At 44.7% G+C, this 21541-nt stretch overlaps 1 protein-coding gene and 1 non-coding gene across 7 annotated transcripts in view; both read left to right on the top strand.

Annotated features, from left to right (window-relative positions):
• Nucleotides 1–21541, top strand: part of CNOT1 (CCR4-NOT transcription complex subunit 1) — a 53750-nt gene that overhangs the window by 31027 nt on the left and 1182 nt on the right. For 3 of the 6 annotated variants that reach the window (XM_042886033.1, XM_042886036.1, XM_042886031.1), the window contains exons 24-48: nucleotides 546–686; nucleotides 1519–1698; nucleotides 2683–2799; nucleotides 3089–3199; nucleotides 3978–4055; nucleotides 4386–4563; nucleotides 5053–5183; nucleotides 5709–6005; nucleotides 8131–8271; nucleotides 8367–8471; nucleotides 9023–9142; nucleotides 9675–9866; nucleotides 11157–11299; nucleotides 11865–11973; nucleotides 12090–12259; nucleotides 12990–13221; nucleotides 15225–15473; nucleotides 15716–15879; nucleotides 16153–16270; nucleotides 16737–16838; nucleotides 17126–17299; nucleotides 18010–18159; nucleotides 19335–19515; nucleotides 20232–20364; nucleotides 20478–20612. In XM_042886033.1, the coding sequence (XP_042741967.1) occupies nucleotides 546–686; nucleotides 1519–1698; nucleotides 2683–2799; nucleotides 3089–3199; nucleotides 3978–4055; nucleotides 4386–4563; nucleotides 5053–5183; nucleotides 5709–6005; nucleotides 8131–8271; nucleotides 8367–8471; nucleotides 9023–9142; nucleotides 9675–9866; nucleotides 11157–11299; nucleotides 11865–11973; nucleotides 12090–12259; nucleotides 12990–13221; nucleotides 15225–15473; nucleotides 15716–15879; nucleotides 16153–16270; nucleotides 16737–16838; nucleotides 17126–17299; nucleotides 18010–18159; nucleotides 19335–19515; nucleotides 20232–20364; nucleotides 20478–20612 (3851 nt within the window). Of the gene's footprint in view, nucleotides 1–545; nucleotides 687–1518; nucleotides 1699–2682; nucleotides 2800–3088; nucleotides 3200–3977; nucleotides 4056–4385; nucleotides 4564–5052; nucleotides 5184–5708; nucleotides 6006–8130; nucleotides 8272–8366; nucleotides 8472–9022; nucleotides 9143–9671; nucleotides 9867–11156; nucleotides 11300–11864; nucleotides 11974–12089; nucleotides 12260–12989; nucleotides 13222–15224; nucleotides 15474–15715; nucleotides 15880–16152; nucleotides 16271–16736; nucleotides 16839–17125; nucleotides 17300–18009; nucleotides 18160–19334; nucleotides 19516–20231; nucleotides 20365–20477; nucleotides 20613–21541 lie in introns of all 6 variants that reach the window. The other 3 variants (XM_042886032.1, XM_042886034.1, XM_042886030.1) reach the window with 1 other exon arrangement.
• On the top strand, nucleotides 2168–2303 carry LOC122188109. Its single transcript, XR_006181469.1, has one exon. It is a non-coding gene; the product is annotated as a small nucleolar RNA SNORA46 (small nucleolar RNA).

The raw sequence follows: 21541 nt of genomic DNA, 5'->3' as shown, positions 1-21541 counted from the left end.
CTTTTTTTTTTTTTCTTAGATTTCAAGTGGTGTTTATACTGTCTAATTCTAAGCTTGAGTTACGATTACTGTAGCAAACTATCTCTTGCAGCATACTAGATGCTAAAGCCCTTAAATTCAGACTTTGAGCTGTAGGTGCACATTTCATTGGCCCATTCTGTTGGCATGCTTTGTCTCAGAGAATTCAGCTTCATCTGAAGTGGAACTCTCTCCCAGTTTAGTGTCGAGGTGCTTTTGGAGACCTACTGTTGTACCAAGGGCTGCTGCACTGTTGTTTCTCCAGGCTAACGCTGTGCTTTGTGTCCATATGGACGTATGAATGCAGATGTGAGGGCTTGGTTTCTGTACAGTGGCATTCTTTTGCTCAGTACTGACCACTGTAGTGTAAAATTGCTTCCCTTGAGCAGTGGTGGAAGTGCATTAGGGGCAGTAGTAGTGATCTCATAAAGCTCAGCTCTTTTTGGCTTGACAAAATGAAGCAAAACTTTATTTGGTTATTGCCCCTAGGTTTATTATCTGTTCTTAACTTGTTGGTCTCCCTCCAGCCTTCCATTAATACCACCAACATTGATACGCTGTTAGTTGCAACAGATCAAACTGAGAGAATTGTGGAACCTCCAGAAAACGTCCAGGAAAAAATTGCTTTCATCTTCAATAATCTGTCCCAGTCAAACATGACACAGAAGGCAAGTACAAAAGAACACCAGTAAAGTGATTTAACTATTTCTAAAATTGCATTCTGAACTGGTAAATGATGGTGTATCTACAAACAGTGCTAACTTGTAAAATAAAAAAAAGGAGAGGGAAGGGCATACCCTAAGGAAATAGCAGTTTCCATCACCTGTTGCTTTGGAACCTTCAGAGATACATTTTTTTCATGCAGTAGAGAGAAATGAAAGATAGCTATTCTTAATCTTGCTTTTTCCTACAAATTGCTTTGTTTCACTATAGCCAAATCCCTTGTGCTGAAGTGCTGTAGATCTTGAGGAAAGCCCTTGTAGTAGATGCATGGAATAATTGTACCTTGTGATTTATTTTTTTTTTGTTACCTGTAGGGATTGGAAAACGCTATTTCAAATTGATGCTGATATTTTTCAGAGACTTCTGCAGACATTCAGATAAATGGGCTGGGTACCATTTGGTACTGCATGGTTCTGCTGCTAGGCTCTTGCATTTCTGTCTGAAGTTCCTGTCAGTTTTCCTGAGTAGAAATCTGCAGCACTGCTGCCACCTGTGACTTCTGTGTTGTGGATAGGCTGCTTTACCACAAGGTGCAAGCGGTCCTGGGTGTTCTGAAGTTGTGTTAGAAAGCAGAGAATCAAAGGAGTGCTAAAATACTGTGCCTTACTCATTTTCTGATTGAATCCTTACTGGCTGATCAGATCTTTAGATAGAGAGATCCACTGATATCAGAGCCATTTAGAAATAAAACCACCAACTATAGTGCTAAAAACAGTTGAGTTTGGGGTTGTCTCATTCTTTTTTTTGTGGTGTGCTTTTTCTCTGCTATGGGGACAGGTTGAAGAACTGAAGGAAACAGTGAAAGAAGAGTTCATGCCTTGGGTATCGCAGTATCTCGTGATGAAGCGAGTCAGTATTGAGCCAAATTTTCACAGCTTATATTCAAACTTCCTTGACACTCTTAAGAATCCAGAATTTAATAAAATGGTTCTGAATGAAACTTACAGAAATATCAAGGTGAGTAGCACAAGTTCTAATACTTGGGTAGGTCTCAACCTTTAGAGGTATGCTGTTCTCAGGCCACTTGCTTTCTGTGCTGCTGATCTTCAGAAATGGAGTATCTTGGAAAAGCCTACTTTAGTTTAAGCTAACAGCTTACTGTATGAATGCTGGGATTCTTCTGTTTTCAGTCAGAAATAATTAAAAAGGTATATATGCATTTAAATTTATTTTTTAGATGGGTTCTAAATCTGTGTGAGGTCTGCAAAGCACAGCATGAAAAATTTTTTTGTGGTCTAGTTAGTTTGTGTGGGGGAGTATCAGGATGAGAACCACACTCTGCTGCTTTAATCAAAGGGTAAAGAGGATGGGAGATAGAGAAAACAGGTGTAACAACCAAGAATCACTAGAGGACTAAATCAACATGAATGCAAAGAGATCAAGAAGAAATAGCCCTGATGAGTGAGTGAATCAAGTTCGTCAAGAAAGCACTATTTTTAAACCTGTTGGTGGATTTTCCTGGCTACCATGGGTTACGCTGTAGTGCAAAAGAATCTCCTGGCTCTTTAGAGTATAGTTGGCCTTCTGTTTGGCTGATGCTGCTCTGAAGCTAAGGGACAAAGCTAGTAGCAGAATGCTGAAGCACGCTTTAGGTCTTGAAGTAAGATTTAATAATCATTTCCTAGGAAATGCCTTCAGACCTGCAAGGAAGTGTTATGAAGCGTTGCCTTCCCAATTCACGTTTTGCTGGGCAGTCGTAGCAGCCTTATCAGTAACTGGAAAGCTCTGGAAAGGCATAATCCTTCCTGATCCTCTTCAAGTAAAGGAATGTTGAAGTCATTACAAGGCAGATTGGGGCAAAGGCTGCTCTTGACTACGTCTGTAATGGGACTGGAGCTCAGAACTTAGTGTTCTGAAGCTTTGCTTTGGGTCAGAGCAGCTGTTTGATTTGGTATTGTCTGATTATCTTCCAGTTGTTGCTTGAGTTGCTTTTTTCGTTAGGTGCTGCTGACATCAGATAAGGCTGCAGCCAACTTCTCCGACCGTTCCTTGTTAAAGAACCTTGGTCACTGGCTGGGAATGATTACACTGGCTAAAAATAAGCCCATCCTGCACACGGTAAGATTCTGTCTTCACAGACTTGCTTGATACAAACTACTGTGATGTGGTTTAGCAGCATAGGCTGTTTTGGAAAAGCTATCACCAAAATGAAGGAGGTAATCTTACGTCAAAAAGTCTGTTCAAATGAAAGACCAATGCTTAGCAGTCTGTAAAATTCAAGGACTGTCTTGACTCAATTTTGCTATTATATCCTGTAAGAAAATAACATGTAAATGGCATTTCTGCAGTGTTCTTGGCATTTCTCTCTGCCCTGCTACCCTTCTTAATTGTTGATGGTGTTTTTCAGGATTTGGATGTGAAGTCTCTACTACTGGAAGCGTATGTTAAGGGACAGCAGGAATTGCTTTATGTAGTACCATTTGTTGCCAAAGTCTTAGAATCCAGTGTCAGGAGTGTGGTAAGTGACTTTGTGCTGGGGGTTATTGCTCAAGTGGCAACATAAGCATTGCAGAAATTAAGTAGTGCTTCTCAGTATATCAGGTTTATTTCATGTGCAGTGGGGTGTTAAGGGATATTGGGGCTGAAAGTGAGCTCCATTTTTGAGGGGAAGCTTGTGTTTTGTCTGTTTCTTTTGGTTATTCTGTGTTGTTTTGGTTGTGGTGGTGGTTTTGTGTTTTTTTTTTTCAGCCTAAAGAGATGATGTTGGCTGAACTGTACTGTAGTATCCCCAGACACAGACCTCTGCTGAGAAACGAAAGGATGTCACTGTGAAGGGGTGCTAGGATCTGTTTTGTTGTTTGGGTGGATCTATTTCCTTCCACCCTCAACATGCCTCTTTTTTAGTCCTGAGGACTAACTCTGCATGTGCTGTGTGTAACTGCTCTTCAGAAGAGAGTGAAGCTGGGAGATGGATAAGTGAGATTGTAGCAGGATTCAAACCCTGCTGTAACAAACAGCTGCCAGAATGCACTGAAGTTAATGTGGTACTGGCTCTTCTTAATTCTGTTTGGCTGAACAACTGATATCTCAGAAGGACCCAGTCGTGTTTCCAGTTCAGTGTTCAGCTTGATGGTTCACCTGGTTCCTCTCAGAGCTGAAAGCAGCTCTGCCTGCAACTGTGAAAACTTCAGTTTTCCCTGTCTGTATGTGCACATAATGGTTCAGTGTCAAAACATGTCTAAGTTAACTAAACATTCCAGAACATTGTGTAATGCTGCTCTCACTTTCTCCTGTAGGTCTTCAGGCCTCCAAACCCATGGACAATGGCCATTATGAATGTTTTAGCTGAGCTGCATCAAGAACATGATCTAAAAGTAAATTTTCTGCTTTGCTGTACCTACTGAGTTTGAGGTTTTCTTGACATACCAGTCAGAAAGATGTTGGGAAGGACCAAATTTCAATTCCCACTTTGTGTGAGGGACTGGGCATTGCTAACTTAGTAAGAATGTGGATGAATCTTGTTTTGAGGTTTAATGTGCAAGTTGTTTGTCTAACCATCACTTGCTTATGCATGCCTTAAAAAAAAAAAAAAAAGAAAGAAAACATGAGTTAGAATAGGAAGCTTGGGATTTGGGATTTGAGCAGCCAGTCAACGTTTGGGGGTTTTTCCTTGTGACAAAACCTAAACTAAAATTGTTGTGCAGTTGAATCTGAAGTTTGAGATCGAAGTGCTCTGCAAGAATCTTGCACTGGACATCAATGAGCTGAAACCTGGAAGTCTCCTGAAAGATAAGGATCGTCTGAAAAATCTGGATGAGCAGCTGTCTGCTCCAAAGAAAGATGTGAAGCAGCCAGAAGAGCTACCACCCATCACGACCACCAGTAAGCACACCTCAGATCAAACTCAATACTGTATGGAGTTTTTTTTTTTTAAGACAGGCTGTGCTATTGCAGAGAAGAGTGTGAAGCCTTCTGCACTACTGTAATGTTACTGAAAGCTTAGAATCACTAGAATAGTTTTGTAAGGAAAGGATGCTAACAATTAGGAGATGGGAGAGGGATGGAAGCTGAGTCCTGAGGTCTGATTGTGCACATGCTGTGTGTAACTGCTCTTCAGAAGAGAGTGAAGCTGGGAGATGGATAAGTGGGATTGTAGCAGGGTTCAAACCCTGCTGTGACAAACAACTGCCAAAATGCACTGAAGTTAACATGGTGCTAGATACTGAGGAGGTGGAAAAAATGCTAGGTACCTGTAGGAAGCTTCATGATCAGAACCTTCATCACTTACTGGTCTCAATTAGGCACATGCTTCCATTATAATCACTTGTTTTTCCCTCGTGGTTTGAAACGAACATCTTTATATTCTTCCAGCTGCTTCTACGACTCCAGCTACCAGCACCACTTGTACAGCCACGGTTCCTCCGCAGCCCCAGTACAGTTATCATGACATCAATGTCTATTCGTTAGGAGGGTTGGCTCCACATATCACCTTGAATCCAACAGTAAGTGCTGATTTGGTTTGCTGAGTGTTCCTACCACTGACGTTGCCACAGATCCTAGCTAGTGGGTTTGGCATTTTAGAATTTGAAACTATTTCTTGGAGAGTTGCTTCTCAGAAGTAACAGGGAGAGGGAGTGCTAACAAATAGCCTGAGGGAGAATTTGGGGAGTTACTAGTGGTTGTATTAGCTAACAGGCTCTCAAATGGTCTTGCAATGTAGCGTGTGCAGTAATATATACATTAATTCAGGCAATAGGTGTCAGCTGGGACAGGTGCCAGGGCTTCCTTGCTCCTCCTGACCAGTCAGTGACTTAGCTCTTCAGTCTTTGCTCTGTGATCAGCTGCAACTTTGGAAGAAAACCTGTCCTGTGTTTCAGAACGATCAAATAGATGCTGGAGTAGTAAGGAATACTGTACACAAGCTGTGAGGGCGTCCTTTAAAACTGTTTGGGAAATGTGAATGCCTAGGGTAGATTGAGCCAGTAGTAAGTCAGAATACTAACTTAACTTCCCCAATGCTCCTCCAGATCCCGCTGTTCCAGGCCCACCCCCAGCTGAAGCAGTGCGTGCGGCAGGCTATAGAGCGAGCGGTGCAGGAGCTGGTCCATCCCGTGGTGGATCGGTCCATTAAGATTGCCATGACTACGTGTGAGCAGATAGTCAGGAAGGACTTTGCGCTGGATTCTGAGGAGTCACGAATGCGTGTGGCTGCACACCACATGATGAGGAACCTGACTGCTGGGATGGCCATGATCACCTGCAGGGAGCCTTTGCTCATGAGCATAGCTACCAACCTGAAGAACAGTTTTGCTACTGCACTGAGGGTAAGAGTTGCATCGTCAGAAACTTCCTTCCGTCTTCACAGATATCCAGCACTAGCAACTCTGTTCTCCACACAGAGAGAGTTCTCTATTAATGCTGCACAGGCTACACGGCTTATCCAGCGTGGAGATGAACTGTGCTGAAATAACAGTTCACATCGTATAGTCTTAAGCCTGTCAGCTGGATGTGGCTACATTGCACTCGAGCTTCCTGAGCTGTTTGTCCCTGCGTGCTGTCGAGTTTGATCTCATCTTGGAAGCTTTGGAGTGCTTATCTTTCTGTGGCTTTTCAGGTAGATAAGCAAGGGTGGACAGAATTAAATTGGTTCTGGGATTTTCTTGTGATAGATTATCATGGTATGTTTGTAAGCTTTGGGCGGATTTCGTTCAGTCCTGCTGCTAGCAGATAAGTAGTTAAGACTTCTGAACAGCTTTTCCACTCCCTGGCTTCTTCAGAGGATATTTCGAAGTCTTTTTTTTTCTAACAAGCAAAGTTTGAGCTGAAGTCCTAGTTTTTCCCTCTTGGCTAAATGTAATACAGTTCATGAACTGCTAGCCAGAACAGCAGCTGTAACCCAGTCTTGCTATGCACGACATTGGTGTTGCAACAGCCACAGACCTTGGAAAGATTGAGACATTTTATTACCTGGAAGGATAGCAAAGTTGAAGGGCTGCCTGCCTCTTAAGGGCGTGTTGCTATTGCCCATCTGATAGGAGTGGCACTGTGAAGGCCCTTTTGCAGTGCACTTGCTCTCTGCTCAAGGGGGCAGACTGTAAAGGTCTGAAGAGAGTACAAAGCATAAGTAAGGCTCCCAAGCCCAGGTATGGGCTGTGTGATGTAACTTACGTGCCTCAAGCCACACTGACCCTCCATTCAGAGCTTCAGGTAACCTGATTGCCAAGATCAGAAGCTGGTTGCTTTCTCTGCAGTAGCAAGTCTGGGCTTACAGAGGGTGTAGCACAAACGTATGAGTCCTGTGCTGTCAGTCTTAAGTACAAACTGAGGATGGGAGTAAAAACTGCTTTGTTAACATGGGAACTTGGCCTCAGATTGCTGTTAGCACCTTTTGCTTATTATTCCTCAGAGCTTGGGTGTCAAGGTAGTAACCTCAAAAAGCAAAGAAACAAAAATCCTACATCTCTGAGAGAGAGAGAGAAATACTTTTGCTGTGACTCATTGGAGGTGACTGGAGTTCAGACAGGGAAGCAACTGAAGGAATGCTTGTTATCTCTTGGGTGGCATGAGATGGCAGAGGTGAGGCAGGTGAATGCAAGCTGTGAGTATCTCTGCCAGGTTCCTACATGTGTAGGAAAAAGTAATTCATGCTTTATGGAAGACTTAGTGTTAATGTATTCTGTATTTGCAAAATGTCATGAATTTATTGATACAGGTTCAATTGTAATCCAGGAAAGCTTTTTGAATGGCATAATTGCACAGAATGTTGTGCTGCAGGAGAAGATGCTGCACAAGATGTTTCAAAAATTTGGCTTACTGATGAAGTGGGTTAACAAGGCAAGAGTTTTTGTCTGAAAGAGGATATTGAAGTAGGGGTAGATCTTAACAGGCAAAAAAGCCCAAGGAGGTTGGACTGTTTGCATTTATATGTGTATTCCAGTGGAATAGGCTGCTTTACACCCTGGCACATAGATCCCTCTGTTCCATTTTCTCTTAAAGCAGACTCTCAAGGGAAGGGAAAGAAAAAAAAAAAAAACTGTGTGAGAAGGGAAGCCCACTGCAGAAATACTTGGCACCTCAGCTTTGCATTGAGTGAGGCACTCATTTCTGATTGCAGCCTAGGTGGTGGAAAAACCCTCCAGCTGTAACAGATGGGTTTTTTTCCTTCATTAGCATCTGTTGTGAGTTCACTTGTGCTCTAGAGATAAGCTGGGGGGGAAGGAGGAAACCTCCTGCTGTTCTGTTCCTTGTTGAAAGTCTTCACTGTTGTCTTGCTTACGTTTTATTCAAAGCTGTGCAAAAAGTAAATTTATTATTGTGTATTCCATGCAAAGGCAACACCTTCCTAAGAAGGTTCCTTTATTAGTTCTGGTGTTGAGTACAGCAGTGCACATGTTAAGAGCTGCTATATTCAAGGAAAATGCCTTCACTGATTGTCCTGGTTTTCAATAGGCAGCCTCCCCACAACAGAGGGACATGATGGAGCAAGCAGCTGCCCAGCTGGCACAGGATAACTGTGAGCTGGCATGCTGCTTTATCCAGAAGACAGCGGTGGAAAAAGCAGGCCCTGAAATGGACAAGAGGCTGGCAACTGTAAGTGTGGGACTGCTGCCTTTCCAAACGTTTGTGTTCTCATGTACATCCAGACTCAGCAACTAAAATGCAATGCATTTGGCTCTCTTCACCAGGAATTTGAGCTCAGAAAACATGCTAGACAGGAGGGTCGTCGGTACTGTGATCCTGTTGTGCTAACTTACCAAGCTGAACGGATGCCAGAACAGATCAGGTTAAAGGTGAGCATATGAAGTGAGCTATTTTCTGATGCTGTGTTTCCCCTTCTGATAATGAAGAGAGAACCACACTGCTTCAAATAAGCAGCTCTGCATGTTGTCAGTTTTGTCTAACATTGAAGCTGCTGTTAGCTTGATTGGCAGTGGAAGCACATTAATACGTTATTTCAGAATGTATTCATGCCATTTTCTTCAGTTGCTTGAGGAAGTTCTTTCTCTTCTCTGCTCTTTGTTTTGTTAAAAGAAAAGGCCGTTGGGTGGTTTCCCATTCATCCCTTCAGAAGGCATTCTCTTGTGCCTCTGAGAAGCATAGGGCCAATATTCAATTCTTCTGTGTTTCTGGGAGTAAGTTGCTGTGATCCAGCAAAATTCTCGTGCTGGGAGGTCTGGCAGGAGGGATATTGCCTCAGCACAGAGCAGCAGTCTTACTTCCCAATGTTAGGTCACTATTTATGCAAGTGAGTGAGCAGCTACCTGTTGTACAAACTGCCCTCATTCCTTACTGCCGCGGTGCTTAGCAAAGATGTTAATGCATTGTCTTCTATATTGCAAAGGTTGGAGGTGTGGACCCAAAACAGCTGGCTGTTTATGAAGAGTTTGCACGTAACGTCCCCGGCTTCTTGCCTACCAATGACTTAACTCAGCCTACAGGATTCTTGGCTCAACCTATGAAGGTAGAGATTTCTAATTGTCTTAAGTAGCCCTTTTGATGAGTGTTGCAGGACTTGTCTTTTGATGGAAGGCTAATAAGAATCAAATGTTTATATTGCTTGGGAAAACTTTGAAAGGTTTGTTCGCCTTAAATTGCCTTAAAGTCCAACTGATGGCAACATAAAGCTGTTCTTAAAAGCAGTCTGAGGCTTTTGCAGAACAGATTGGAGCCAGATTACAAGTTAGGATTACTGCATGTAGTTTTAACAGCAGTGAAAAGGTTACTTTTGGGGAAGGTCGTGTATAGCAAGCTCATGTTTTGAGATAATTAACAGGTTCCTGAGTGCATTCTTGACCTTAAGGACTGCTAAAATTGTTTGCTAATTATTTTTCCAGCTTAACGTGATGATGTTTGTGTGTTCGAAATGCAGTTAAATTAATGAGAGTACTGTAGAGGACTACATTCTGGGTGCTGTGAGTTCTGAACCAATCGATATGAGTTTCACAAATGTGGTCCTTGTGAGAAATGACTAACTCCCACTTTCTCTTAAGCAGCAAGCTTGGGCCACCGATGATGTAGCACAAATCTATGACAAATGCATGACAGAACTGGAGCAGCACCTGCAGTCCATTCCCCATACTCTGGCCATGAATCCTCAAGCTCAAGCGTTGCGCAGCCTCCTGGAGGCTGTGGTGGTTGCTCGGAACTCCCGTGATGCCATCGCTGCACTCGGACTGCTGCAGAAGGTGTTAACAATTCTGCCCCAGCTGGCCTCAAGTTTGTTGCTTGTTAGGCTTGTCAGTTGTGGTGACTTCATGTCTTCATGCATCCTGTGGAGCTTGTCGGTGGATGATACTGAACAAGTGCTGTCTTTGGAGATTTAGTAAATAACGTGGGGAAAAGGGCTCTGTTTGCTTGGCGTGGTGCATGCTGTGGCTGGGTTGCTGCAGGAAGAAGTGGGTAGAGAAGTAGAAAGCTCTTGCAACTGGGAGCAGTTGCTGATTTGAAGATGCTTTGGAGGCTAGTAAGGCGTTTGAACTGCCCTTATAAGGGAGTAGCACTGGGCTTCTTGCTGGATTTACAGAGCAGATTTGCTTCATTTAGTGGTAACTGATAAATAGGTCCTCATCTGCCCGTGCATTGCCCTCTCCTGCTGGATGGGGGAGACAGGAGGCAGAATGACTCGTGCAGTGAGATGATGGTGACTTAACAGGGGAAGGAAAAGCTGTGTGCACAAACGAAGTAAAAAAGAAAAAACTAAAACTTAAATAGAACTGTGTCCCATCAGCAGGCAGATGGTGAGCTGCTTCCTGGAAATCAGCCTCAGCAAGCATAACAGCTGCTTGGGAAGACAAACATCACAGTGACTGCCTTCCCCTAATCATCCTTTCCCTTGGCTTTTTGCGCAGAGCATGATGTCACACAGCATGGAATATTCCTGTGATCACTTTGTGCCAGCTGTGCTGGTCCTGCGCCCTCCCGCTCTGTTGTGCACTACCAGCCTTCTCACTGTGGGGGAGGCAGAACAGGACAGAGAAAACCTTAACGCATTGTGCAGACTGTGCAGCAGCTGCCCAGATATTGTTGTCAACACTGTTTCAGCAGCAAATCTTAAACTTAACACCATATGGGCTGCTCTGAAGAGAACTAACCCCATTGCAGGCAGACCTAGTGAGCTATACCAGGTGGGGAGTGTTGTGGTAAGCTCTGTGACATGAACTGGCATCTGTGCCTGTGTAGTAACTTCCATGTCATACAGACCACTGCAGACTCATCAGAGTGCAGCAGCTCCTTGTCTAAAAGAATCTGGAAGGTGTCCCCTGTCAGGCTATGCACATCTTCCTTCACATGGTTTCCCATGAGGCATACACAGAATTGCTTCTCAGGAGGCTTTGACTTGTGCAGAGGCTGCAGCAGAAACTGACTCGTTATTTGCATGACTGCTGAGTGGTAGCTGCAGCTGATGTGGTTTATGTAAGATTTGGAAGAGGCTTTGGGTTTTTTTTCCCTCTGCTAACAGGTTGCATCTGTTCTAGGCTGTAGAGGGCTTACTGGATGCCACCAGTGGGGCAGATGCTGACCTCCTGCTTCGCTACCGTGAGTGTCACCTGCTGGTGCTGAAGGCTCTGCAGGATGGCCGTGCGTATGGATCTCCGTGGTGTAACAAGCAGATTACTAGGTCAGTTGTGACACAGCAGGGGTATGATGTCACCTTTCCCAAATTTTGGGAGTTACTGAGTTATTCCAAATCGTTTGCTTGTTAATGCTTTCATTTGCCTCAACATGGGCACAAAAAAAATAGTCTTTTTAATGTTAAAAGGAACTAAAGTTTCTGTTGATGCAGATTCGTCCTAGAATGTGATGGAAGTCTGTCATGGATTGAAGCCCTGCTTTTTCCCGTTTTGTAGAGACTGTGTGCTGTCACAAATGATGTGACATAGTATATGCCTGCAGCAGGAGCACCTGTGCTTCAGCTAGGCAGCTGTGCCACTTTGTGCTCAGAAGAGGGGCTTCTCGAGCTAAATAAAGTGAAGCTCTTTCTGGGTTGTTGTGGCCAGTAGAGCAGGGGAACAAATGCTTGACCCAAAGCACTACCTCCCAGAATGCTCCAGAAGAGAGACTTCTGAAGCAAGCAGTGAGTTGCAGTGGCTTGCAAAGACTTGCACATATTTGCTAGACTTGATCTGCTTCACTTCAACTGTGTGGTTTAAGTACACTTGTGAAAAGAAATGTCGTTCTTTTAGGTGCCTGATTGAATGTAGAGATGAGTACAAGTACAACGTGGAAGCTGTGGAGCTGCTGATCCGCAATCACCTGGTTAACATGCAGCAGTATGATCTTCACCTGGCTCAGGTAAAGAGAACCTGCTTTTTTGAAGGGGAAAAGTGTCAGTCAGTCTTAAGAGCAGTGGTCAGCCATGAGGTGCGTGGTTGAACTTTGTGATCCTAATGCCTTCTTAATTTTGGCAGTCGATGGAGAACGGCTTGAACTACATGGCTGTGGCATTTGCCATGCAGTTGGTAAAGATCCTCCTTGTGGATGAGAGAAGTGTTGCCCATGTAACGGAGGCAGATCTGTTCCACACCATTGAGACGCTCATGAGGATTAATGCTCATTCCAGAGGGAATGCCCCAGAAGGGTGAGCCTGAAATACCATGCAGTGTATTATTTGTTGTGCTCATTTATGGTTTGAAACGCATAGTTGGTGTCTCTGTATCAGTAAATCACAGAGCTTTAAACTTCCTCTATGGCTGCAGTCCCACGTTGGTTTAAAATGTTTTGTTATTTTTCTGTAATTGCTCTGATTTATCAAAATGCAGTTGCAGCATTACTTCAGATTAAAGACTTTTGCAGTGAAATTGCTGTGTGCTGTGCCCCTAAGTACCACAGTGCTGTGATACCCCCTCAAATTCCTACTTTCTCAAATCTAGGCAGTGTTGTCGCCCTTGAATCTTTAACTCTCATGTATTAATGTGTCAATCACAAGGTATTAATCAGATTATACTAACTCCAGTGCTTCAGCCAGGCTCTTTAGCATGGCCATACCAGAATCTCAGCCCTTCAGGGCTCTCCAAGTCCCCAGGAGTGAAGCTGTTTGTAGTGCATGTGGTGTTTCCCTGCACTACGTGGTTTCACAGACTGGTGTAACCTCAGAGCTCGCCTGATGTCAGCGTTCTTTGCTTTTTGCCTTTCCTCCTACTCCTCGTGCTTTCAGGACTGACTTCTGCTAGTGAAGAAGATAAAAAGGCTATGTATGTGTGGAATTTGCTTTCTTTGAACTGTATTTTGTGGTGCTTCCATTTTGCATGCCTTCTTGGGCTTGGGAGAAAGAATTCTCACGCAGCTCTTGCTCTGATGTGTCGCGTTAGGTTACCCCAGTTGATGGAAGTGGTCCGATCAAACTACGAAGCGATGATCGACCGTGCTCACGGAGGTCCCAATTTCATGATGCATTCTGGAATTTCCCAAGCCTCAGAATATGATGATCCACCAGGTCTGAGGGAGAAGGCAGAATACCTGCTGAGGGAGTGGGTGAACCTCTACCATTCGGCTGCAGCGGGCCGCGACAGCACCAAAGCGTTCTCTGCGTTTGTTGGACAGGTAGAGCTTTTGGAAAGAAAGGTGCTTTTTATTCAACATAAGTAGGGTGTGATGCCCTCCATTTTAAAGCAGTTATTACCAATGTTAGACAGCTTCTTTGAAACTTGCAGGGGTATGAGAGTTGACTGTCAAAATTCTGCTTTCCTTTTGAAGTTTGTAGAAACCTCTGCCCTTTGGCTGATGGTGTTCTACAGATATTCTAGTGCTCAGCTGTCCATTCAGGCCCAGGGTTTTGATACAAGTCCAGTGGGATAAGAAATTCAAGTGAGGTAGCTGTTAGCAGTAGTTCTTGCAGACTCTAATGAAGCTTCGCTGATGTTGCTCCTTGTAAGTAGCAGTAAAAGCTCTTGGCAGCTTGCAGAGTAAATTACCTGCAGAGATGCAGCTGAATTGTTTCAGATCATGTGAACAAGGACATCTTTTCTAACTGGAATCATTAGGGAGGAGAAACTAAAAACTTCATTAGCTAAAGTGGAATCTAAATCTAAACAGCCAACCCCTCCAGCAGTTCACTCCGGGGCATCCTGACAGATGGGATGAGCTGTGCATCTGCCATTCAGGTGTGACCACGAGGAGATGCACTCAGCCAAAATGGAGGGCTACAACCCCCTGTGCACCTGCAGTCATCATCCTAGTTTTAGGGTATTCCTTAAGTGTTCCTAGTCACTGCATGAGTGCAGCTGCAAGAAAGCCCCTGATTTGTTGGGCATTATTTGTTGGGTATTTTATCATTCCTGTAATATTAGCACTAAATTTTAGTTTTTGCTGCCACTTGTAGCAGTTCAAGCTTGGAAATATGCATAAAGACCTTGACTGCTGCAGTGTGTTGGTTTTTATTTGCCTGTTGTGGCTTGTAGCCACCTTTGTTACTCTGGTTTCGTACTGCAGAACACCACCTCTAAATGCTTTGTATTAAGCTGGCTGCTTTAAAGAGATTTTACCTCTTAGTCCCATCTCATGTGACCCCATTTTATACCAAAACAGTGTACTTACACTCTGTACTGTACTACAGTGCACTTCTAATACTCAGTGCACTTCTGGCATTCTTCACTGTTTGACCACACTTATTTGCTTACCTCTTAAGTATTTGATCAGATGTGAAATAGCAATCTGAATACATGGGACTGGAGTATTTGTACATAATTATTTTCCTTTCAGGTGTCAGATGTGGTTTTTAAAAGAAGTATTTTTTAATAAATGCATTAAAGTTTTGATGTAAATTACCTTAATCTGGTTACTTGGAGAGATGAGGCTTCCTTTGCATTGGGTGTTGGGGTAAGAAGTGTACATCTATGAAGGCAGATATGAATTCCCTTTTATTAAAAACAAAAAACAAAAAACTTTTGCAGGAATATTAAAAGTTCTAAGTCTGGGATTATGCTACTTCTGTAGCTTCATTTTTGTGCAGTAGGAGTTCAGAAGTAAGATGCTTTGCTGAAAGCACAGAGGTTCCCTTAAACTTTTAAGTTTGGCTTTAATGTAGCTAACAAAGAGCTCTCTTGATGATGATGATTAAATAATTTACACAATAATTCCTTCAGATAGAGGGAAAAACCAAAACCTCACCTCTTTCTGCATGCTGTGTTCCTGTAAGGAAGGCTTGCTGTGCACATGCAGTCTGTACAGGGTGCTGCCGCAAAGTACTGATGGTTCCTGAGCTGCTGGCTGAATTCTGCCCTTCCCACAGCTTGTGCTGCCCTACGTGGGCTCCTGAAGGCCCAGCAGACCAAACTGCTGCTGCCTTTACTGCCCTTTATGCAAGGTTGAGTGCTGGTAGCACAACTGATACCAAACAGGCTTCTCAGCTGTGCTGGTGGTTGAAAGGTTTCTAAGATCAAAGACTGTTCGGGAGCAAGAGACCTGGCTAAATTTCAGTGCCACCATCAAGTTGCATTGAAAACATTCACCTTGGGGAGGAATAATGCTTGTTAAAAGTCTTTCAAATAAGTTGTAGGACAGATTTCTTGCGTTTACAATTCTGAGGTTCTTCCTTTCCCTGGCAGATGCACCAGCAAGGCATCCTGAAAACAGACGACCTGATCACCCGCTTTTTCCGGCTTTGCACTGAAATGTGTGTTGAAATCAGCTATCGTGCTCAGGCTGAGCAGCAGCACAACCCTGCTGCCAACCCCACCATGATCCGAGCCAAGTGCTACCACAATCTGGATGCCTTTGTGCGGCTCATTGCACTGCTGGTGAAGCACTCCGGGGAAGCGACCAACACCGTGACGAAGATCAACCTCCTGAACAAGGTTGTGAACTGTCTCTGTAGTCCTTGCACTTAAAGTGAATAATGGTGTGTGCTTTGGCTGGCATAGATACCTGCAGCTTAATGTGGGTTACTGCTAAGTTATCAGATGGGGGCTTGAAAGCCTTGGTCACTGAACCAAGAAACTGAGGGGAATATCGGGGTGCCGAATGGCTTTCTGTCAGAGATTTCTGTCTGACCTGCAGAGCTGTTGTTGTCGTCACTGAATGATGCTGCTCTCTTTAGGTTCTTGGTATTGTGGTGGGAGTTCTTCTGCAAGACCATGAGGTTCGGCAGGGTGAGTTTCAGCAGCTCCCTTACCATCGCATTTTCATCATGTTGCTGTTGGAATTAAATGCTCCTGAGCACGTGTTGGAGACCATCAACTTCCAGACGCTCACAGCATTCTGGTAGGTGTTTGATCCCAGAACTTGTCCTTTCCTGGTAGGATCAAGATTCTTATTGTATTTTTTTTTTCATCTTAAAGGCTTATCTGACTGTTCTGTGTGGTGGCTTAATCGCATTCAGAATAACTGGTTCTCCTTAGACTGTCCACTTGCTTGTTTTAAGGAAGGTCACTGGTGAAATGAAGCAGAAATACCTTGCTTTTTAGGGCTGTGTATGTTTTTGCTCAATGTTATGAAGAGCTGTGCACTTCTAACCTGCTCTAACTTTTCTTTCAGTAACACATTTCACATCCTGAGGCCTACAAAAGCTCCAGGTTTTGTTTATGCCTGGCTGGAACTGATCTCCCATCGGATATTTATTGCAAGAATGCTGGCACATACACCACAGCAGAAGGTGTGGCTGCAGTTCATCTTTTCTGAAATAAACAGCTCACCCAGAAGGATGCCTGGTGTGATGCTTTCACGTCTCCTGAAGTGCACTAGTAGCATGGCTGTCCTGTTTTTGTCTTCTGTATTCACAGTAACCTAACTGCATGGAGGAGAGGCTTGATGTCAATAAGCTATTGAGTATCGGGTGGTTGGAATTTAACAAGCTCATCTTTGCCAAAGTCTAGAAGAGCTGTAGCCTAGGCTGAGCACTGTCATCTCAGCACAGTGTGTTGAGTGTTCAGGAAAAACCCATAACTTCCAGTGCACAGCCCAGCTCCTTGAAACGAGCTGTGCTGCTGTCACTGTGGAGCGAGCAGTAGGACTAAAGTTGGGATCCAGGTTTATATGAACAGCTGCCTAATTATGGCTTTGACCTGAAGGTTGCTGCTCTTCGTTGTGCACTCACCACTTGCTGTTTCTTTTCTTGGCAGGGTTGGCCTATGTATGCCCAGCTACTGATCGATCTTTTCAAGTACCTGGCTCCTTTTCTCAGAAATGTGGAACTCACCAAACCTATGCAAATTCTGTACAAGGTAAATGCCTATAGATAAGTAATAGGTGCTTCCAAACAAAATCTTCTGGAAGTAGAACTGGAGTGGAAAAATACATTCTGGTGGGGAGATGGTGTTTACTGTTCTGTCAGGGTTTGTTTTTCAGTTAGATGCATAATGGGTGTGGGACACAAACAGGCTACCTTCCTAGATTGCTTTCCTTCTGTTGATGAATAATAGCCACACAGCACAGGGTGGTTTTGCAAGCTCTCGGGCAGCTTCAGCAATTTGGAAACATGTTCTTATATTGATATTATTTTGTTTTGCAGGGCACTCTGCGTGTGCTGCTGGTCTTGTTGCATGATTTCCCAGAATTTCTTTGTGACTACCATTATGGGTTCTGCGATGTCATCCCACCTAACTGTATTCAGCTAAGGAATTTGATCCTGAGTGCCTTCCCACGGAACATGAGGCTTCCAGACCCTTTCACCCCCAATCTAAAGGTGGGGCTTATTGCAGTTGGAAGCATAAAACTCGCCTCTGTTCTGATTTGGCTTTGCTAACAGCACATCTTTATCTTGCCTGCAAAGCAGATGCTGGTTCAACATGTAAGGACAGATTGTTGAGACTTTTATTACCTGTGAACTGCATCAGTGAGAGCCTGCATGAAAAGCCAGAGGGCTTTTCCAAAGGGAAACTGATGTCGTGGTGTCCCTAGAACTGATCCATGCTATCAGAGCAAGGGCATCTTTGTCACTGCACTATCTGCTCACTGACAGGCTGCTGAAATAGTCTTTGTGGCTTTGTTTGAAAATTCAGCTGACAGCTGTTAGAATTTTGTGCAGCACGTGTTGAGCTGCACCAACATTTTGTGCTCTGCAGGATGTGTGAGGCCTCGAGGTCGGCTGTGTAACGGCCAGAGAGCTGGCATGTCTGAGCACTAAATCAGAGCTGTTTTTCTTAATGAGAAACAGACACTGTCCTGTCGTAATAATGAGATAAATTAGCATTCTGAAGCCAGCCTCTTGCATAATGAGGACAGACTTTGAGAAGAGTTGATCTAATTAGATGCTTGGGTGTACACTGGTCTCCCAGTCATGGAAAGATTGTGGCTGCACGAACTTCCTCTCACTGCTTTGATGCTGATCTGCTTCTGTGATGTGTTCCTTTACCAATTGCTTATGGTTTAGCTGACTGGGCTTTCTCTTATCAGGTGGACATGCTGAGTGAAATTAACATCGCCCCACGAATCCTCACCAATTTCACTGGCGTGATGCCACCTCAGTTCAAGAAAGACTTGGATTCCTATCTCAAAACCCGTTCTCCAGTCACTTTTTTGTCTGACTTGCGCAGCAACTTACAAGTGAGTGGTTTCTGAGGGTGCTGGGTGCAAGAAGTGTTGTGAGACAAATCTCACATCTTGTTGGCTGAGTCACCTTCCTTCCTAGCAGGAATCATGGTGGTGTGTAGCAGGCGTGCATTCCTGGCAGTAGAAAAGCCCCTGAAAATGCACTTCTCCAAATACTGAACTCCCAGGCTCAGGAGAAGAACTGAGTACTTCCATCAAGGAGGAACTTAGGTGGAAACAGGAATGTTGGTTGTGATATTTTTTTTTAGCAGCCCTGAGCTGATTTAATCTAAAAGCAGTTGATCTTATCTACCTGAGCTGACAGATACTTTGCGTGAGAAGTAAGGATATCTAAACCTTGGCCTTTTCTGCTTGCATGCCTCTAGAGCAGTGTTGCAGACCATTGAGAAAGCATGCCATCTGGTTGGCTGTCTCAAGCTCACTGTTGTCCCATACCAGATAAAGGAGTTCTGTGACTTCCATCACCTGATTCCAGCACTGTTTGCCCAGGCCATTGTCTGATATTCAGCATTTTGAGTATCAGTTCAAGTTTATTTAACTTGATTGCAGATTTTTTTTTTTAGAATTTAAACTTTGACTGCAAGTGAATTCATAGTTGGTAGTTCTTGAAGTCTGTGGATCTGCATGCTAATGCTCTGGGGGAAAAGTGTGCAGGGAGGGGAGGGTAATTAGCCTAAAGCCCAGTTCTGAGCTGTGAGCCAGCTCTACTCGTTGAACACATCACATGGTGTAGCTTACAGCAGGACTCAGGACTGAAGTCTCTGAGAATTGCTCCAGATAAGCCTTCACACGAGTGCTGGCTGTTTCATGGCACAGCTGGTGCCTTCAGATTGCCTTTACCTGATCTTTTTTCTTCTTTCAAGCAGGGAGTACAATAGCTGTACACCTTGTCTGGCAGCACTTCACCAGTGCTGTGTAGAGTACACAATGCCTTGGGTCAGAAGGGACCTGAAAGCCCATCCAGGTCCAACTGGTGTCGTGGCAGGGACATCTCTGCGGTGCCCACAGCCCCATCCAGCCTGGAGCAGAGTACCTCCGGGGCTGAGGCAAGACATTATGTTGCCTTCTGTATAAACCAAGATAAACAAGGATGCTGTTGTTGTACATGTTGTCCCTTAAATTACTGAAGGAACATAGAATGTTAGTGCTTTTTATATCTTCCCTATTAGGTATCAAATGAACCTGGCAACCGCTACAACATCCAGCTGATTAATGCCCTGGTGCTCTACGTGGGCACTCAGGCCATTGCGCACATCCACAACAAAGGCAGCACGCCCTCCATGAGCACCATTACCCACTCAGCACACATGGACATCTTCCAGAATTTGGCAGTGGACCTGGACACTGAAGGTGAGCTGGAGAAGAGGGGGCCCAGGGGGAGAAGAGGGGGCCCAGGGGGGACCTCGTTGCACTACACAACATCCTGAAGGGGGAGGTTGTGATGAAGAGGGATTTGGCCTCTTCTCCCAGGCAGCGAGCAGGACACGGGGAAATGGCCACAAGTTGTATCAGAGGAGGTTTAGATTAGACATAAGGAAGAACCATTTCTCTCAGAGAGTGGTCAGGCACTGCAATGGCTGCCCAGGGAGGTGGTGGAGGCGCTGTCCCTGGCAGAGTTCAAGAGGCATCTGGATGACGTGCTGTGTGCTGTGGTTTAGTGCTGGTGGTGGCAGTGGTGATGAGGAGATGGTTGGACTGGATGATCTTACAGGTCGTTTCCAACCTTGTGATTCTATGATTTGTCACACCTGCCTTAAAGGAGATTTGAGCTATGAGAAATGCAGATCGTTCCATGCAGCTGCTAGTGAGCTCCAGCAAGCAGTCCTACATTAAATACAGAGCAGTATTAAAAGCAGAGGGAAGGAGAAATCACTTTAATGAGAATTGTGATTACTGCCCCACCAGCTAGAGCTGGTGAGGCTTCTGCATATCTTCAGTTTCTGTTTCTTGTACCTGGGTGGGGGTGTGCTTAGGAACGTTGATTTTAGGCAATGCTATTTGTTTCTCTTTCCCTCTCACATCTGGAGCAGGGGTCACCATATGTACTCACAACTTCTCTCCTGCAGGTCGGTACCTCTTCCTGAATGCAATTGCCAATCAGCTGCGATACCCCAACAGTCATACCCACTACTTCAGCTGCACCATGCTTTACCTGTTTGCAGAGGCCAACACTGAAGCTATCCAGGAGCAGATCACCAGGTGAGAGGGAATGCATTTCACTTGCCTGCGTTCAGCTTCTTGCTTTCACTCCTTGTGTCCTTTCAGGTCCTTTCAGACCTTTCTGTTCTAACTGTTTTGTTCTTGGACTGCAGGGTTCTCTTGGAACGACTGATTGTAAATAGGCCTCATCCCTGGGGTCTCCTCATCACTTTCATCGAGCTGATAAAAAACCCAGCATTTAAGTTCTGGAACCATGAATTTGTTCACTGCGCTCCAGAAATTGAGAAGTGAGTATAACTTAGTGACAAAATCACTGAAGGAATGTATTAGAAGCTGGTGCTTCGTCGCACCTTGAGCTGTGGGTGCTTCACAGTAGAAGCAGCATTTCCTGCCATAAGAGGAGGGAACACAACCTGAGAGCAGAATGCAAAGTGGTTACTGGAAGTCATAGCAAGGTGCTATGAGAGATGCTGATTATTTTTTTTCCCTGTCCTCTGTGTGTGGAAGTTTGTTCCACAGCAAAACGTTACGTTGCAGAGGAGATCCTGGAGATCTTTTAAAAAAGAAAAAAGTATTGGAGCTGGAAACAGAGCTGCCATCAGCATCATAGAATCATAGAATGGCCTGGGCTGAAAAGGAGCACAGTGATCATCTAAACTCAACCCCCTGCTGTGTGCAGGTCACCAACCAGCAGCCCAGGCTGCCCAGAGCCACATCCAGCCTGGCCTTGAATGCCTGCAGGGATGGGGCATCCACAGCCTCCTTGGGCAACCTGTTCCAGTGCCTCACCGCCCTCTGGGTGAAAAACTTCCTCCTAACATCCAACCTAAACCTCCTCTGTCTCGGTTTAAAACCATTCCCCTTGTCCTATCACTGTCCACCCTCACAAGCAGCAGTTCCCCCTCCTGGTTATAGGCTCCCTTCAAATACTGGAAGGCCACCATGAGGTCTCCCTGCAGCCTTCTCTTCTCCAAGCCAAACAAGCCCAATTCTCTCAGTCTTTCCTCTTAGGAGAGCACAGTGCAGTACAGAGGGCTCAGAGCAGCCTGCTACACAATGCTCATGCTGTTCAAACACTGCTCTTCTGTGTTCTCATGGGGACTGAGCTGAGCACACTGCGTTTTATGATGCAGTAGCACTGCAGACAATCACAGCCTGGCTCCTTTGCCCACACGTTTGCTAAAGCACATTGCAGCTGGGGAGTGTTTGCAGCTGT

Source organism: Lagopus leucura, unplaced genomic scaffold (assembly GCF_019238085.1).
Source record: "Lagopus leucura isolate 7727_CA_CO unplaced genomic scaffold, USGS_WTPT01 Super-Scaffold_100054, whole genome shotgun sequence".
In the NCBI taxonomy this organism is placed as follows: domain Eukaryota; kingdom Metazoa; phylum Chordata; class Aves; order Galliformes; family Phasianidae; genus Lagopus; species Lagopus leucura.
The sequence above is the reverse complement of the archived record's forward strand: the minus strand, read 5'-3'. Positions and strand labels throughout refer to the sequence as shown.